The 19617-nt window shown below is 38.7% G+C and overlaps 1 protein-coding gene across 3 annotated transcripts in view; it reads right to left on the bottom strand.

Annotated features, from left to right (window-relative positions):
- Positions 1-16825, bottom strand: part of PPP2R5E (protein phosphatase 2 regulatory subunit B'epsilon) — a 132321-nt gene extending 115496 nt beyond the window's left edge. Inside the window, exons 1-2 of one of the 3 annotated variants that reach the window (XM_010962247.3) lie at positions 16213-16825; positions 13845-14008 (exon numbers count right to left, since the gene is read on the bottom strand). In XM_010962247.3, the coding sequence (XP_010960549.1) occupies positions 13845-14001 (157 nt within the window). In that variant the 5' untranslated portion in view covers positions 14002-14008; positions 16213-16825. The remainder of the gene's footprint in view (positions 1-13844; positions 14009-16212) is intronic. The other 2 variants (XM_010962248.3, XM_045522084.2) reach the window with 2 other exon arrangements.
- Between the last annotated feature and the right edge of the window lie 2792 nt (positions 16826-19617).

Here is a 19617-nt window from a genome sequence, read left to right as displayed (position 1 = left end):
AAGAAAAATTTCCAACACATGAATTTCATATTCTAAGTCACCTGCTCCAAAGATACTTCAGCAAAACTCGTAGCAAACTCCTTAGAGTTTTTCTGTTTTTTGTTTTTAAGATTTTTCAGTGTTCCCACTAAATGAAAGATGTTAGGCTGACAGCTATTTTCTATCTGTCCAGGTAGCATTTACCAACGACTTAACTACATTTAGCAACCACCTACAGTCCCTCCTGATGTTTCACAGAGACAGGGTTCAGTGTCATCACACACACGCAACTCCCCAACCCACCACCACCCCGAAGCACCAAACACATCAGCTGGGGAAGACAGGTGAACACGATACTTTAGCATCCATCATAACGCAACCCAGCTCACACCTGGCTAGACTAGTCAAGTCCACGGATTCAGTTGGTTTTTTGGTTTTTTTTTTTTGACAGCTTCCAAATGTTACTTCACTCAAAAATTCATTTTAAATGTTCTTTAAAGTTCATTAGCAAATGGAATACATGGTAATATATTATTTCACCTAAACAATTCAGTCTATGGATAGACCAAATAGATTTTAAAAAACAAAACACCCACTTCCTAAACATAGTATACAAAAATTTTTAGATCATCCTTATGGGATCCACTTGAAACCGAAGCCTTAGGATACAGACAATAAGTACTATTTATAAATAAATGATAATAGCAGCAACAGCAATGACAAAGGTAGCTACCATTTATATAAAACTTGCCATGATCTGGGCCCTGTTCTGAGCATTAACTCTACCAACCCATTCAATCCTCAAAACCACCCTGTGGAGGAGTCCTTGATCTCTCATCTTTTCCAAATGGGTCAAAAAAAAACATCACAGCTATCTCATCAAGAAAGAGGCAAATAACTACTAAGTTATCCTTGCATTATTTGGAGAGAAATGAGTATCAATCATTAACTGTGATGACCTGATGTGAAGAAATTACTCTCTTAAGAGACAGTACAGAATAAAAAAGGAGTATCTTTCTAGGCAGGTAATGTATGTAGATGAAGTGTCCTACCTACTTAACATGTAAAAGTACTCCATTAAGTAAAACTGTAAAGAAATATAATTTCACTAAGATTATGTTAACATAAAATATAGATTTGTACTCACAGGAGTGCACGCTGTTTGCCTAACCATGAGATGATTCTAAAATCATTTTGAAATTCATTCACCATTAGGTACAAGGGTGGTCATTTAAGCCCTGACTGTCAAAAACTCTAAACTTTACAGTCCTTTTATTTATTTTGTTAGACTCTCCCACAGTCAGAGTCTGAGATAATGATGCTTTTTCCTTATGTAAACCATCGCAAATCCAGCTCTACTTCAAGCCCTGGTACTGAAAGCACTCACTCCACTCAATTTTCACCACCCACAGAACGCAGCACCAATAATGCTCAACAATGTAAATCATAATAGCTCGGGAAATTTTTAAATTAGCAAGTGACAAGGAGGTGGATTCAATTTTTAACTTCATTCAATTTGTCATGTTTAAAATACTTTCAATTATTTATTTTTCCCAGTCTTCACAGTAACCATAACACTCCCAACATTAACTGCTTTGCCTAACTGTGGTTTTACTGTTGCTTGCATTCTCACTTAAAGAACTTCAACTGGTGCTCACAGTAATTCTAGCTCTCATCTTCTAAATCTTTCTTTTTAATGAATTAAATCTATTGTATTATGTCCCCCTCTATTCCAAGCAGCAGTTCATAAAAGTGAATTAAAACGCATGAAAACTTAAGATCACGCACTTTAACAACACAGTGCCACCTATAGAGCACGCAGCTGGACCTACAGACAGATTATCTTTAGTTTTAAAAAGGCTTGCTATGTCTTTTAGATTTTGTACATTTCATGTGTATACTCTGAAAGTAAATTGGTAATAATTTTTAAAAAGCAAGCAATGATTAAGTGATTTGTTTTCAAAGAAACCTCAGTATCATGACATGCACATGCTACCATGACCAAAAAAAAAAAACTTTTTAAAATTCCAACTCCAACAATAAGACTATCTCAAAGTAATTACAATGCTATTAATCATCACAAAGAACCAAAAAAAATGTAAAGCATAACACAAGAATATCTAAACATGAGGGGAAATATTCCTCACGACTGGGTAGGAGGTTTATGAGTGATTTATATATGCTGTCATTATATATTTATGGCTGTGTACAAATGCCCTTAGGACCAACGACAAACTTTAACCTAGCCTGGATGATTTGGCCTGACAATCTAAATAGTCCCGTCAGTCTCTAACCTCCAGCTACAATGGCCTTTTGAGAAGAACCCGGTTAACCTTCTTTTTTGCTCATCACCATGTTCCTAGGACAGTGCCTAGAACATCACATTACCCGGTAGAAATCTGATGGATGAATGAATGAATGAACCACACTATCCAGTAGAAATGTGATGAATAAATGAATAAATGAACTGAATTACATGGCCCACAGAACAACTTTTAAAATGAGAATTTAAGGCCCTTGGACAAGACTGATTTAGCCAGGTCACAATCAGACTCCTTTCATAGCTATTTGCTGCATTCACACTTTGAAAAACATCTGCACACAACTGATTTCATTCAAGTCTCACCATAATTCAAGAGTATGAGTACAGGATCTACCACTCCTAAACCCAGAGGTATTTAAAGTACATCCCATTTCTAGGATACACCACTAAACCAGAAAAGCCTAAATAAAGACCACCATTAGTTGAAATACCTTTTACAATGTTAAGATATAAACTAAATACAATAAAATATAGCTCTATCCAAAATATTTAGAGAATATCTAACTCTAGGTAGTAAAGCACAAAGTTTTCTCAGCAGCCAAAGGTTACATCAAGGCTCCTCATACCTGAAAACTTACAGAAAGAGCTCCCCCAAGATTTAGCCGCATCCCAGATTGAGGTTACTGAGTTTCAGAATTTCATCGTAACTGTTACTGATTAAAATCTTTAAGCTTTCTTAAAGTGAAATGAACTTTATTTCTAGGTGACTAGTTATCATTAAAAACATCAGTTAGCTATACCACTTGCGGATGGAATTGAATAGCAAACATAGTTAGAGGCATGGAAGAGGATGGAACAGAGAGTAATGAGACTTCCTTTCAGAAAGTCCCGTGGATCGATCTGCTTTCCAGTCATTTTGACTTGTGCTCACAAATTAGGGAAAAACACCAATCCTTCTGATTCATCACTATCTTTCTGAAAAATTAACTTGATGAGTCAAAGGTTGAAATTGCCTTCTGACCTTCAAAAGAAGCTTCATTTTTTGCTGAGTGTCCCTGACTTCAAAATAATCATTCAAAAAGAAAAGTGTCACATGCCCATAACGTGCAAGGTGCATGCTAGCTGTGCTTTCCAAACCACTACGGTAAGAATGTAAGAGAGCTACTTAGGAGCCTGAACCCACCCTGAACTCTCACTGTACATCCTTATAAGGTACAGCAAAGAAATCACCCCCTCCATTTCCAGATACTGTCTTCTGGGCATGCTTTGGTGAAAGGCTAATTCCAAAGCTTTTATCTTCCTTGTTAGAAGACAGTACTTTTCCTGAAATGGTGGTAAGTTTCAATTTTCTCCATGTTCTTTTTAAGGTTTTACCATTTTACTCTAAACAATGTTCCAGGCACTAGTAATTGGGAGCTAATTACATTAAAATGTAATATCACCTTAAGATAAAAGTCATGCATGGTGCCTACAGAAATGGATGAACTTTTGCCAGATCTCTTCCCTCACAACACCGTGCGCTCTGGAACATGATCCAGGGCCACAGGAGTGACTCAAACAAAAATCAATGGCAAACAGAAAGACAAGGGAAGAAATATTTATCATGCGACTGACCACACATTGGCAGTTTGCCCACATGAACTCAAGGCTCACGACCACCCTGGGAAGTATAAGTCCCATTTTACAAAAGGGAAAACTAAAGCTCCAAAGAGGTTAAAATAACTATCTCAGCAGGGGAGGGTATAGCTCAGTGGCAGAGTGCATGCTTAGCATGCATGAGGTCCTGGGTTCAATCCCTAGAACCTCCACGTAAATAAACAAACAAACAAACCTAAGTACTCCCCCTAAAAAAAAACTGACCTCAATTCACAAACTTAGGGTATCACCTAAACTTAAAAGCCATACATTTTTCTACAATAGTCTCCAAAGATGGGACAATGAACGGTACAAAACACCACTGCCAGAATGCTACCAATTTGCCACACTCTAATTCCCCATGGCTGACAAGCCCTTATAGTAAAAGCATTTGAGTCCCCTAGGGGTACAGAGAGGCATCCTCCCCTCTCTGCGACCATGAGGGGCCAGCTCTCCATCCTGTCTGCCTGTTGGTGGCGCAGCCGGGCCTTTCGGAGGAGCTGAGTCTGAGGCTTGCAGCTCTTCCATGACTTTTCCCCATCACCACCTGCCATCCACAATGCCAGTGCCAGCCTGGCTGCTCCCCACTTAACCTCCGCTTCTTCTTCTCATCACTTCAGTCTCCTCATGATTGTCAGGGGTCTTACAAGAAGCAGCAGGATGGTTCACTTAGTAAGTCACCCCAGCACAACATGGGAAAGACGGCCATTACCTCCAGTGCTTACCTGTGTTCATCTCCCACAAATGCACACAAGGGAGAAGACCCTGGCTTCAGAACCAGGCGGCTTGGGGTCCCAATGCCAGCTCTCTCTGCAGGAATGGCCAAGGCCCTCACCCTCAGTTAACAGCAAAAATCCCTTGCTCTTGGAGTTACTGGGAAGCTTCAAAGCGACACCGATGGTACATCTCTGGGGACATAGCAGAACCAACAGATACCACTTGTCTTCTCCTTCATTGGTTACTAAATTATTTCTTCAGCAGCAAAGATAACCTGAGTTTTCCCTCCTGACTTCTTCTAGATTCACAGCTGCTCCAGAGAAAACACTATTTTATGGGCACACTCAGTTTTACCAATGTTAGTTCTATTTACCCAGCTTAATTTTTCAAATGTTGCTAATCAAAAATTTCCAAACAACCACACCAGAGTCATAGAGTAACTTCTATCTACAAAAGCCCTTTAAAATTCTGTTTGGTATCAAAAAGAATTAAAAATCAGAAGAGACCTGTAGGAGAAACCTCTTGGTATGAGATATCCCTTCTACACAGAAAGAGATTTTATGACAAATTCTCTTTGCTCTGAGTGAGGAAACTGACACCCACCACCCAAGGCAATGGTTCCCAACGTTGGGGAAACTCCTTTGAGAATCTGATGAAAGCTCTCAACCCTCTGCCCAGACAAATGTCAATCTGCACAGAAACACAAAATACTGCCTGGAATTTCAAGAGGGTTAAGGGCCCTCTGAAACCCCCCATCCACAGCAAGATAAGAGCCCTCAACAAAGAACCACCTATGATACTCCTTCAACTGGCAAAACCCCCCATTCAGATTTTTGCTTCTTTGAGGTGCAAAACATTCAAAAGCAGGGACAAAAACCCCAAGAAGGTAAAGAAAGAAATTTTCTCATTCAACTCTTCACATCTCTCTCTGGCTCAAAACAAAATGCTACAAAATTAACAAGGCTGAAAACCTGAAGGGAAGGTTCTCTCTTTGAAGCAAACCATCAAAACAGAGGGAGAGTATTGCTCAAGTGGTAAGAGTGCATGCCTAGCACGCACGAGGTCCTGGGTTCAATCCCAGTACTTCCTCTAAAAATAAATAAACATAATTACCTCCCCCTCCCTGCCAAAATAAAAATAATTAAATAAACAATGATAAACAAATAAATAAAATATTTTTAAAAGAATTCATTAAAATATATACATATCAAAACAAAGATGTGCTCAGGGCTAGTGTATGCACTGGGGATGTGGGCAAGGGAAAAGGAGGTGTAAAAATTAAGTGGAGGTATAAAAATTAAGTATTAGAACATCTACACATTTTCTTTTTCAGTATCAAAGTTTTTAACTTTCAGCGTTTGTGACTGTTTTTAACGCACGTCATATATTCATATAATAGCACATTCGTACAATCTATAACCAGATATCTGTTATTTTTACTGCTAGGAGTAAGCAACTACAAGAGAAGTTTGCAGATCCTGTCCTAGTAGACAACTTTCAAAATAAGTTTATCTAAACAATAATGTCACCTGGGTAACTCTCCACAAATGGAATTTCCCTTGAAAATAATGACATTAGCCACCTTAAGTTCTTATTCTTGAAATGAGAAGTTGGTTTCAAACTGATGTTGACTAAACAGTAATGCTGAGATGTGAGATGGTTCCATAAGAGCTAGTTCTCCTTTTTACTTTAAAAGTCTAATTCCAGCTGCTCTACATATGCCATATTTTTCTTCTTTAAATAGAAATAATTCACATAATGTCTTAAAGACATAAAAAGCAACTGAAAAACATTGGTAAGCATTTTCCATTATGCAGTTTTTCCTATAATTGTAATAGTTAATATTCTTCATCTCCTGCAGTGCACCCAGCACTGAGCTGAATGTTCTACCTGCTTGATGACACTTAACCTGACTCTATGAAGTGGGGTCTAATGTTCTCCCAATTTTGGAGATAAAAAAACCAGTGCTTAGAAGTCACATAGCTGGGAATGGACCAAGATTTCAAACCTAGGTGTGTGTAACCTGAGAGCCTCCAATCTTACCTCAGAGAGGCCAGCTGCCTCCCTTAGGTAGTGTATGTGGCATACAGTAGGTACATACTGTTATATATTAGGTAATAATATAATACTTTTTAATTAATGTTCTTTTATGCATAATTCTATTGTAACATAAAATTAAGATCTGTTTTTATAAAATCTTCAAATACAAAAGGTAAAAAAATATTTTTAAGTAGTAAAAGAGAATGCCATTATTGGCAAACGAATCAAAGAACTACTTTAGTTAGCCTTTTTGAAATATCTAGACACTTTACTGTTCTTTCTCAAGCACTACAAAATCTAATTAATAATAAGAGCTAACATTATTATAAAATAGAAGTTTTAAAGACAAGAGAAAACTTGAACATAAAACCCTGCTCTGAAAGTTATTATAATATTCAGACATGAATATCTCTCTCTTAAACTATATAAAGAAAGGAAGCCTGGTGATATGATCAGCCCATAATTCAGTTCCCAAACACCAGTAAAAAAGAGGCATTTCACTGTACTTAACATCCTAACTTCTGCAAAATTAAAAGTAACAAATCCCCTAAGTAAAAGGAGTAACTCTTAGTCTGCCATACATAAAATCTACTCCATTCTCTTTCCACAAGATACCACTTTTGTTTTTAACCTGAAACATGCAGAAATACCAGAGCACAGAGCCACCCTCAGCATTTTAAGTGAACACTCAGCAAATTGATCCTTTGAAAACAAAAAGTCTTCATTAAACAAGTTTGTAATTTCATGTAAATCACAAGTTAAAATAAATTTGCATGGCTTAGGTTTCGGGGAAAAAAATTTAATATTCAGGATGGGAAAATAAATGTCTATACTATTATTACTAATAATCTAGATGTTGTCTACTATCAACGTTCATTCATTTACTAACAAATACTTACTCAATGCCAACTATGTATGTGGCACTGCTCTAGACCCTATAGATAAGACCAAGCCAGGTTTCTACACCAAAGATTAGATTCTAATGGGGGAGGAGAAACAGATAACAAACAAATGAACAAAGATAAAATAATTTCAGATTATAAATACGATGTAAGAAACAACAGTGACAGAAACTTCAAAAAAGACTATCTTTAAAAGTCATGAGGGACAGTCCCTCAGAAGGTCCCCTTTGAGCTGAAATTTGAAGAATGATCCAAAGTTAAGAGAAGAAAAGTTCTAGGTAGAAAAAGACCACCTTATCTTATGAGAAGTTTCATTTAGCACCTTAGTATTTTTATGTCCTGGCTGGGTTACATCCTGGAGAGACCCACATCATGATGAATTCTGTTTAAAGCCTACAATATGTACTAGTAAGTAGCCTATGCACGTGTGCACACATAAAGCTAACATGATACCCAGGAAAAACAATAAAACAATTTCCAATCTCTTAGTCTAAGCCAAAAGCTCTTAACTCTGGGGAAAGAGCAGGAATGGTGACAATCTGATGAAAACAATGAACCCTGTTCCCCCCCCCCAAAAAAAAAAAGCACATACACAGAAACTTTACATGTAATTTTAAGAAGTTCTTAGAACTCTAAGGCCCATCCACAATGCACAGACTCCATCCCAAAAACATCCATGAAACTTAGGTCAAGAGCTAAGCAATAATTATCACACTGAGATGTTATGAGTGCAAGCTGCTACCCTGCTTTTAAATGATTCATAAATCAGGAATGCTTACTCTCAATTTCTTTTGGCCCACATAAGACTCTGTATGGGAATTTTCTCTATGCTATAGAAACAAACTACTAGGACATACATATTAAAAAAAAAAATCCCACCTAAAAGTGAAGTAAATACCTCTTTACTACAACTAGTGTAATCTTTCACACATGAAAACAGTGTGATTTGAACCTTGGTTTTGTGCAAGATCTTCTCATTTCTTTCCCCCCCAAAAAATATTACATTGCTTCAAAGGCTGCACAGCTGAGTGTTAACACCTATTAACTTATAGACGGTCTTCTGGTTCAAAAGCAAGGCTTATGATTATTTTTTAAAAACCATTCACACATACGTACACACATTCACAACTATAATTTAGCTGTCCGACAAATATACATCATTAACGTACGGTACAAACTAGATCGATGGTTCTTAACCCTTTTTTGATTCAGACACCCCTATGAGAATCGGAAAAACTGGATTGGAATTCTCCCATTTTAAAAAAAGTGGACATAAGCATATAAAGTATGCATATAATTTCAGGCTGCTGAATGCATTTCAAATTCAGTCAAGGGCAGAAAGAATGTCTATACCTACAATACAGGAATATTATGACTGGTTGTTTCTGGGAAGGGGAACTAACTAGGAAAACTAAGTTGGGAGAAAGATTTTCCATTATACAACCTTTTGTATCTTTCGAAATTTAAACTACATACCTGTATTATCTATTCAAAAAATGAAAAAGGTAAAAATAAAAAGCATTACACTAAAAAATGTAGCAGGATACCAACGCAGCAGATGAAAAAAATCTCCAAATAAAGATATTTAAAATAACTAGTCTACTAAATTCAACACATCTGCAAACTGTTTCTTTGAATCTGGGAGTGAGAAAACACTCATGACTGCAAAACTATGCTCTTGCTTCATAATTTTCAGAGAAATTTCCAATTTTGATTCTTTGCTAGGAAAATGTAAAAAAGTCAAATAATAATTCCACATTCTTCATATTCTAACTTCTGGAACCCCAGTTAAATGACAATAGATAGTATGCACTGAAGCTGGCATTGCCACATCTACTGATTATCATTAGCATCCCCATTTGACAGATAAGGAAACCAAGCCTTCAGAAGTTAATTCATTTGCCCCAGGCAACACAGCTAGGGGGTGAGCCAGATCTCCTGCAGGCAACAAAGTACTTGTACCATGTATTTGCCCTAAGACAGCGCAGCATCCCCTCCAAGGAGGTTGGTAAACACTAAAATAGAAAACATCACTTCTTAGGAGATTGCTCCCACTATAAATACAGTTTAGAGGACTAGTCCATCAGAAAAACTGAATTATATCTGCATATTCCTTTACACTACACAAAGCAGATACAGATGAAAGAGGAATTACCCCACCCAATAATTTAAAAAGCACAAAAATTGGTTTTAAATTGGAATTTTTAAGCTCCTTACAGACTGTTACCCTAAAAAATAAAAATGTAAGCTGAATCATAAACCTAGAGATTGAAAAAAAAAAGTCAGAGAATGAGTGTTACAGAAATACGTTACCAATTTAAAGGTTTCCACACCAAGAGGCAAAGACTTTCAGCCTCAGTCATCAAAGTTTTTGGAATGTTTAACACTGACTATCCAAACTATGAGGAAAATGCCTCAGAAACCCACGAACTGTGAGACTAGCAACAATGATGCCACTTTCATTTTAATCCCATTTTCAAAGAGATGGTAGTTTTCAAAAACATTTCACTCAAATCTAAACTTAAATAATCTTAAAGTTAAAGAGAGAAGAAAGTAAGGCATGGGTAAGGAAATAAACCACCTAACCAGATACGCCTACTACTAACAGTTATTATTATTATTGTGATTATTATTGATGTGTGCCTAAGCATTTATTTTGGCCTTTTTCAGTGACTGACCTAGGTAACTATCAAAGCGTGTTTCATGACCTGCTATGGAGGCACAAAGTAAGCACCCAAGTCTTTACTTCCTTACTAACAAGCACATAAGATACTAAACCTCTACTGGATTTCTCTTATCAGGAAAATGAGTAAGAGTCCTTCAAGCTCAAAAACTTTAGGACTCTCTGAAGACATTTTCAGTAGTACATAAAGATGGAGTAAATTCAAATATCTGTATGTCAAAGTTTATCCTGCAATTTCATTATTGCAGAAAAGCCAGGTCACTCTGGTACATTTACAGAACTACATAGGGGTGTTGCTTTCTGTAGAAAATAACATCATTGATCACAAATTTCAAAACCCCACCTATTAGAAAAAGAGCAAGCTAGAAGAAATTTTCCTTTCACTTTTATACAGTTCTGGAAGTGAAGAGAGACTTTTAAAATGCTAAGGAGTAGTGGGAGTATTACCTATAAGTCAGTCAAATATTATGATACATGTAATAAACATTCTTATAAGGCAATATACAAAATAAGTGATCATTAGGAACACCTAATTTTTGAGCTCTCAAAAATTACATATTAAAAAGATGGGTTATGTAATTCTTATATGTACACAATTCCCAATTTAAACTCCCCTAAAATTAAAGACCTTAAAGGACATCTTTTTTACTTTATTCTTTAAAGTAACTTCAAAATTCAACTGTAATTTATACTACACCCCCAAATAAAATTAACTCAAACCTTCCAATTTAGTCAAAGCAATTCTACAGAAAATTAAATCAATAACTATCCTTTGGCATGCATATAATTTATTCTGTTTTTTCCTAAGAAAATGGCAAAAAAAAAAAGAAAGAAAGAAAAATTCCTTCTATATTTTCTATTTCATAAATTACTTCCTAAAGTTGGTGAGAAGGCACACAAATAAAAGTCAATCTATTTTAAGGAAAATAAATGTTATTTAACTCTTTACACTCACTATAAAACTCGAGTGAATACAAATTTCTGGTCTATATATAATTATACTTTATTCTATATAACTATACTGTTATTTTATAAATATGGAAATCTAGTTTATAGAATGTTTCCCAGAATATTTCCCAGAATGTGCTTACTACATAAGAGTCACTTTTAGTCTGTCTGGAATTAAGCTTATGGGTGTACCTAGTACGATACAATCCTGTTGCTCTCCAATTCTCCTATTTATGCTGGCAAAATACACAAGTTCACAAAAATCATATTCTTGGAGAGCAGAGTTCTTGGAAATTTTTCAATACCACCAGATTCCACTTAAAATATAAGAAAAGAATATACAAATAGCCAATAAGCACATGAAAAGATGCTCAATATCACTAATCATTAGGAAAATGCAAATAAAAATCACAATGAGATACATCATACACATTATGATGGCTATTATAAAAAAAACAAACAGAAAGTCACATGTGTCAGTGAGGATGTGAAGAAACTGGAAGCCTTGTGCATTACTGGTAGGAATGTAAAATGGTGTAGCTACCATGGAAAACAGTATGGCAATTCCTCAAAAAATTAAACATATGATCCAGCATTTCCATTTCTGGGTATATACACAAAAGAAGTGAAAGCAGGAATTCAAACAGATATTTGTACCCCCATGTTCACAGCAGCATTATTCACAATAACCAAAAGATGGAAGAACCCATGTATCCACTGACAGGTGGATAAACAATATGTGGGGTATATACATACAATGGAATATTACTCAGTCTTAGAAAAGAAAGTATGACACATGCTACAACACAGATGAACCTTGAGGACATTATGCTAAGTATAATAAACCAACCACAGAAGAGACAAACATTGTGTGACTCCACTTATATGAGATACCTAGAACAGCCAAATTCACAGACACAGAAAGTAGAATGGTGGTTGCCAAGGGGTTAGGAGTAGGGGTAAGAGGAGTTGGTATTTAATGGATACAGAGTTTCGGCTGGGGAAAACATAGTGGTGGAGGTCCTGGAGATGAGTGGTGGTGATAAACCCACAACGATGTGAATGGACTTAATGCCACGCTTAATGCACACTTAGAAATAGTTTAAATGGTCAAACTTGTGTATATTTTACCACAATTTTTAAAAATGAGACAAGGAAAAACAAAATATTAAAACATGTACCAAATTCTTCTCATGCATGCCTCTTCCATCACCCACAAAACCACATGCTGGCTCTGAGTGTCAGTTAAATTCTAATGTAAATGTTTACCATGAGCCCCAAGAAATTAATATAACAATTAAGTTTAAAATGCGTTACAACACTAAAAAAGTTTAATCTGCTTCCTCAAAGTCCTTTTCCAGATATAGATGCTAATAGCTATTATATGTCTAGTCCAGATTAAATAAATTACTAAAGAAACAAATACAGCTCCCAACTTTGTATTTCAAGCATGATTACTTTTATACTCAGAGAATTTTTCCTTCATTTTTCTTCCAAAGCCTCATAAAGACTATTTTCATTTTGACTAGCAAAATCTTTAGCCAAAATTTTCTCCCCTCAAACTCATACAAGTTCATCTTCACTAATTGGTGGATACAGCATTTTTACAGTAATCAGGATTCATTTCACATCTACCAATTTCAAGTATAAACATTAGAATCTCATTTATGAATCTCCCTCCCTTTAAAAACAAGGTCACATGGGAAAAATAGTAGCTTTTGAAATATCCTAAGCTACATTTTGAGGATGTAGTCAAACTTCAGTTTTTCTCATAATACCTTCTGATTTCACAAACTGTTATAGAAATAAATGTTCAATAACTAGCAAACCAAGTTTTTAAAATTTCCTCTGAGCCACTAAAGTGCATTGTGCTGTTCACATCCCCTTTCTCCTCATTTTAAGTGTTCAGCAGACAAAAATCTACCTTCAAAGGTAGATTCTAATAGTTTCACATTATAAACACTATGTTCTGATACATTTCAAACAATGCTTGTTCATAAACATATATCAAAAAGATAAAAATTAAAAGGAACAAAAAGTACCCACATAATCAAACAAAAGGTAGAAGATTTAATTTAGAAAAAAACAATTCTCATATTAAAAACATATCCTTAATTCATTCCATAAACAAGTATGATCATCCAATCTGTTTTCTATTTGTCAAATCTGAAAACAAGAATGTATATAATCAATTACTGACCATTTTTTCTCGATTTTAAATCAATTCTTTCAAACATAATTTTCCATATGAAAGTTAATGGTACCATCTCCTCTACTAGTTTTACTTCCTGTGACTAAGTCTGTATAATTTGTAGTTGTCACTGCACACAGTATATACATCTAAAAGTCAACAGAAGGAAAAAAGAAAAACACAGACCTAGACATCTTAAAGTTTCCCGGGCATTCAGTTTTTTCTGCTTATCACTGTGAGAGATTCTCCTGATAATAAATCTCTTTTCATTTGTCCACAGCTATTTATTTTAAACCGAGCCCTTTTAAAAAGAGAGTGGGTGTATCTGGTCACACCAGTTACTTCAGGAGGTCTGAAATCTCCCATCCCTTCAATTTGCAATACAGAATTTTAACAAAGATGAAACTCTACAAAAAGAAAACTTATACAGATATAAAAAAAAAAAATCAACTGAAAAGAAACCCATCACCTGGTCATGAGACTTACCTTTTAGCAGCGGCAGAGGTGTTAACTCAATAGGCTTGCCTTGAGACCTAAACTGTGAGGAGCTTTGCGACCTCTTCTGTCTGGCTTTTCTGACGGACTTCCGAGAAAATCCGTCTACTTTATCCACTGATGGAGGAGTAGTTGGTGCTGAGGACATATCCCTACTGAAGAGAAAGAGGTATCATCAACACATTCCTGAGAAGGAAGCACACCTGTGAGTTACACACAAATTCGAAAATTCTCATACACACTATTTATGAAAATGGGAATACGTGAAAAAGAAAGCAAATAAAATCAATTAAGAACACTCATACATTCAATGAGGAAATGTGAAAACTTGGTGGAAAACAGAAGTAACATAAGTACCATGTAAGCGATATTGTAATGCTAACGCCTTGTACTTCTCCCACTACAACATACATTAAAGATGCTCATTCATATGTGAACTCTTCTAAGTCACGTGCTCATTTTCTAACTGCAAAGCTCTTCTCAATTTGAGATTCCTGAAGTAACTCCGGAGCTATTCTGCAGCTGGAAAACTTCCACCAAAACATTTTCCAAGATACTTAATATTATGAATGGGTTCTAGAGTTGAAACCCTTATGGTACTTCAAGAATCTACACCAATGTATCACAGCAAGGTGAAACTTGGAATTTCTGAATTACCTGGACATGACTTTAAATGCAATGTGCTGTGTTAGCTATGATAAACTACACCACACCACAAACGAGGACAAGCTAGATTACTTTAAACGAATACATAAAAGGCATAATTAAAATCATTTCAAAGAAGTCTTCTTTTTGAATGAAACCATCTGAAGTTACTAAAGCTTAATTAACAAACTATAATGAAACTGTGCACCAAAGTTGAAATAAAAACATAAATTCACAGCCTCCACAGACAACCAAGTGAGTTCCCTTTAAGTTCATCATCAAATATTAATTTTCATTCCATCCAACTAATGGAACTGAACAGTTCTTTTGGATTTTTTTAACCTTCTCAAATTATTAAAATAAGGGCTATTTCTTAAAAGTAACAAGCATTAAGCTCAGTTTCATTCGCCAATTTAAACAGATGCCACCATCTCCGTGGCACTGAGTCTCCATGCAAGATTAATGGCAGACTTGAATAGAAATAATGCATATGGGAGAAATGCTGAAATGCAATTACTCACCTGTCATCCCAATACATAAGTGTTTTTTAACCTCTAAATAAAAGAGTAAGGGAGTTTCTTCGTGAACGTGTGAGAATAAAAAGTTACCTGGATTAGCTGGATTCTGGCAAAGTAAAAATAACAAAAACATAAACAAAAAACAAACAAAACCGAGTGATGTTGAGGTGTGGAATTTTGAGGTCTTGTTTGGTTCTCTATTTTTTTTTAAAGTTTTTAGCAATCTATCTAATTAAGCATTAAATAAAATGTGACAGATAAAAAGGAATTGCAAACTACGAATAACTACAGAAGAAGTAAAATCACTTAAAAATGTTCGTAAAGACTGCATTAGCAAGAAGCTCCAAATCACATTTGTATGTTGGAAATTTAGGGACCGCTTTTCCAATCTGGTATGTGAATTACTTAGGTTTCATTTAACCCTCACAACACAAGATTTCAGTAAATTCTGTTTCTGCATCACTTTTTTTGCTTCTTAAAGACAAGATTCTTCATTTCTTAAAATAAAGGTTCTTCACCTCCTATCTCTAAAGATGATTTATTGGTAGCAAAAAAAAATTTTAACCATTTGCCCCTTACGCCCGCGGCCCATAATAAACGTCAAGGATCTCAACCCTAAAGCGCTGCAAAACTGAACGTGCAGTAGCGGCAACGGGTCGGTGCAAAGCCCGGGGAAACAGGTTTCGCCCTGGACCAAAGCGCCTGAAGCTTTATCATCCTCTAAGCAGCGGGCACGGGGCATTTCCAAGGCTCAGGATAATCCAAAGGCGGTACTAGGGTGGAGGGAAAAGCCAGGGAAGGGGTTTGTCTGTAGGGATGCTCACATACTCCCTTTGCTCCCACCCACCCTCCGCCACCCCAAGCTGCCACAGAATCCTTCTCACTACACCAATTCCCTTTCCCCCACCCCGCACCCGTCAGTGGATAAAGGGGGACAAGAATACGCCTCCAATGCCCGAAGGTGGAGGAAAAGGGGGGAGGGGGCCAGAGTGGATAAGAGGCATCACCAGAAGCATTTGCAGGTAAATCAGACAAGTGGGACCGGCGCTCCCTCTCCCACACCTCACCCCACCGCACCCCTCTCCGGCCCGGGCCAGGCCTTTCCGAGGCCAGTGCCCTGCAGGTTCTCCTGGAGGAGGAGGAAGGGAAGGAGGAAAGGAAGCAGACGAGCCGCGGTGCTGGAGGGACGAAGTTACCTTGAAGCTTCTGGAGAAGAATCCGAAGATGATCTGTGGTTTCGAGGGGCGGGAGATGGGAGAGAGGGCCGCAGCGGGGGCGGGTGGCGGGACCGGGACGTGCGGGGGGAGGTCCGGACAGCGAAAGGGAGCCCGGGGCGACGGCTGTCCGGCGCGGCGTCCCTCCGGTTCCGCGGCGGCGGCGCCTCTAGGCCTCACGGCCGGACCTGAACCTCAGCGCTCCCGCGGCGGCGGCGGCGGCCTCACGATCCTCCCCCGCGGGCCCGTCCCATCAAATCGGCACCGACCCCGTTGCGGCTCCGCCGGTGGCTCCTCGCTCACATTCCCGGCGGGCGGCGCCTCTGCTCGTTGCCCCGGTCCCGGCGGCGGCGGCGGCGACGAGGGGAGGGGGAAGGGAGGGAGGAAGACTGGATCCGCAGCGGCAGCAGGAGGAGAAGGAAGGAGAAGGAGGAGGAGCTGCTGGAGCTGGAGCCGCCGCTGCCAGAGCCGCCGTTCGGTACCCGCGGTGAGTCCCCGTCAATGCCCCTTTCTCTCTCCTATTGTCAATATCACCGGGCGGCTGAGTCCATGGCACACGCGCAACCGAACCTTCAGGCCAGCAGCGCCCGCCTCCCGCGCCCACTCACTGGCGGCTTCAAACGGGAAGCACGGCTTCATTGGCTGCCGCTCGCCTTCACTCCCAGGCCAGCATGTTGGGCTGAGAGCCGATCAGGGATTGGCGGCGGGGGGGCGGAGAAACAGGAGGGTGGGAAGAGAGGAGGCAGAGGATTGGGCTGAGGCGAGAGGGACCCGGATGCAACCGCGATCTTCGGCCGCGCTGCTGCCGCTTCCGCCAAGCGGTGGGGCTGGCCGAGGAGGGTGGTAGCTGCAGCCGCCTGCCGTGAGAGGAGCTCCTTAACCCGAGGGTGTGCGGCTGACGATCAATGGGACGCGTTTCCGCGCAATGCAGAGCCTCTGGGTGGCGGTCGTATTCAGCTGGAGGATTCCAAGGGCAAGGGTCGGCTGGGGCGGGGGCGCCCCCTGGGCCTTGATTCTGCCCTCTTCAGCCACTAGGCTGGCGCCTCTGGGCTCGAGAAGTCCTACTCAGGACGCGAACCAGCGCCTGTGCCTGTGTAAATGGGCCCCTTGCAGCGCGATATGAATCCCGCCGCAGTCGCTCTCTTCTGAACCTAGTGGGCACCGAAATCTGAACCCCTGGGGCCCGGCCCAGGGTTGGGTATCGCTTCGATTTGTATCTTCGTCTCCTTTAACCTAAACCTCTGTTTTGAATATCAGCTCCCTGAAGCTCCTGCCAGCCTAGGTTGGGGCCAGCTCCGGGTAGCTTTTGCAGGTGTCAACGCTGTCTACGCTCTGCGATCATTTATTGAGGTCAGCCGCTCCGGCCCACCCGCTGCACGGAGCTCAGGGAAACCCGGCTCCAAACTGTAGGAGCATGGGAGCTTCTTAATTGGCGGGTTGAATCCGAAAGAGTTTTTGGAGAAGGCTTCATTTAATTCTGGCTACAACAAGTGATAAAATATTTAGAGAGACGTTTGCATCCCTGGTGAGCTCTAGGCCAAATGGTGCATTTCCAGAGAGTATTCTTGGACTGTCGCTCTATTTGAATGCACGCTACGTACATCTTTGAGGGTGTACGTAGATTTGTATTATCTAGAGTAGCAGTCTCCGGGTCTTAATGCTAAGTACAAATCTCGGTACCAAATGTTCCAAAACTTGGAAAAGGAAAAAGATAACATTTATAATCCTTCAACCCAGAGGTAACCACTGTTAGTATTTTGGTGAACTTTCCTCCAGTATTTTTTTTAGTATAGTGGGTGCCATTCTGTAGATTTATTTTTCCCCCTTTGTATTAAGTCATGTTCTCTATAGTTAGGAAATAGAACTATATATAAATAAAACTGTACCATATATACGAGTGACAACAACAAATGCGTTGTATTTCTCGTTTGTGGTGTTTAATACTCAAATGTTACAAATTTTTATGCACACTCCCAGATAAAGCTCTTGAATGGAAAAAGGTTTTTTGTACTATGAAGAAATTTTTTCAATTCCTGTTTTGAACTGAAATGGGAAACAAAAAGATGGTGGTCTTAGATGGAAAGGAGCTTCCCCTTCTGACACCAGGTGATCAGCCACTGTGTAGACAGTGCCAGTGTTTGAAAAGTTCATTACCCCTAGGCCTTAGAAAACTGGGTAGAATACCAGTCTCCTTCCTGTATTCAAGAAACTTACATTTCCACATCTCAATTTCCCATGCCAGTTTGTATGAAAAGCTCAGTGTCCCAGCCATGCAGAACTTGTTTGCTCAATTTCTGATTAAGGGTAAAAGCAGAATTTAAACCAAGGAAGATTTTAAAGCCAACCCAGTTTCCCTTGGCAACAATTGAACTGTCAAAGAGTAGTGCATGTTTGAAATGCTCACAGCTGTTGCTTAGAACATTTCACATTTTGTAGAGTGGATATTTTGCTTGCAAATTATGGATCTCTATAAAGACAATTCCTTTCAAAACTCACTTTCTGTAAAGTGGCTGAGTAACTGAAATGAGTAGGTTTTTAAATGGAAACATCTTTGCCTATGTGAGAGATTGTTCCTTGGACCAATAGTTTCTAAAGGAAGTCCATGCACCCCAGGGGTATGTATATTCCAGGAATAGTACAAGGCAGTCCATTTAGGATGCAGGAGCAGAAAATATGAGGGCATCTATTTATGTTTAATTTTTTAATCAAAAAAGAAAACTAATATTTTATATACATGATGAGTGACCCTACTATCAACCCATGGAATGGTCTCTTGGCCTAGAACAACACAGGAGATGTCTTCAAAGAAAAGTGGGATTACTCATTTCCAGGGGTTGCCAGTGGTGGTCCCACCCAGTCGGTCCCTGTCAAAAATATAGTGACTTACTACGATTTGCTAGGTTCAGTTGACTTACTGATTGTATTATTTACGTTTAATTAAACTAACCCATAGAAAATAAGAAAGTCACTTTACCAGTGTCCTTTGCAAAGAAACCACAGGAAAACAAGTAAATGGTAGGACTGACACTTCTCCCAGTATCAGATTTCTGACAGTCACATTTCAAAATTAAAATAACAATTTAATAAATCCAACCAATTTTGACTTTAAAAATATCAAATTCATCAAAAAGATAATTTGAATGTGACTTTATATCCACTGTCATTTACAATGAACTTCTCCCTAAGCATATATTATGATTGAGTGGTAATACAAAAAGAAATACATTATAGCCATCTGGGAAGCCGTTATCAAGTGACAAAGCACTGTGCTTTGCTATAAGATGAAAGCATTTGCTTCATGAGTTTATCATGAATCTACTGGTAGGCTGGCCATGTGATGAGGCTGGAAGTCTGTAGAGTATCAAATGGTGGCTGACCGGTGAACTA

The sequence above is a fragment of the Camelus bactrianus genome, chromosome 6, assembly GCF_048773025.1.
Source record: "Camelus bactrianus isolate YW-2024 breed Bactrian camel chromosome 6, ASM4877302v1, whole genome shotgun sequence".
Taxonomy (NCBI): domain Eukaryota; kingdom Metazoa; phylum Chordata; class Mammalia; order Artiodactyla; family Camelidae; genus Camelus; species Camelus bactrianus.
Note: the sequence above shows the minus strand (reverse complement) of the source record. Positions and strands in the feature narration are given on the sequence as shown.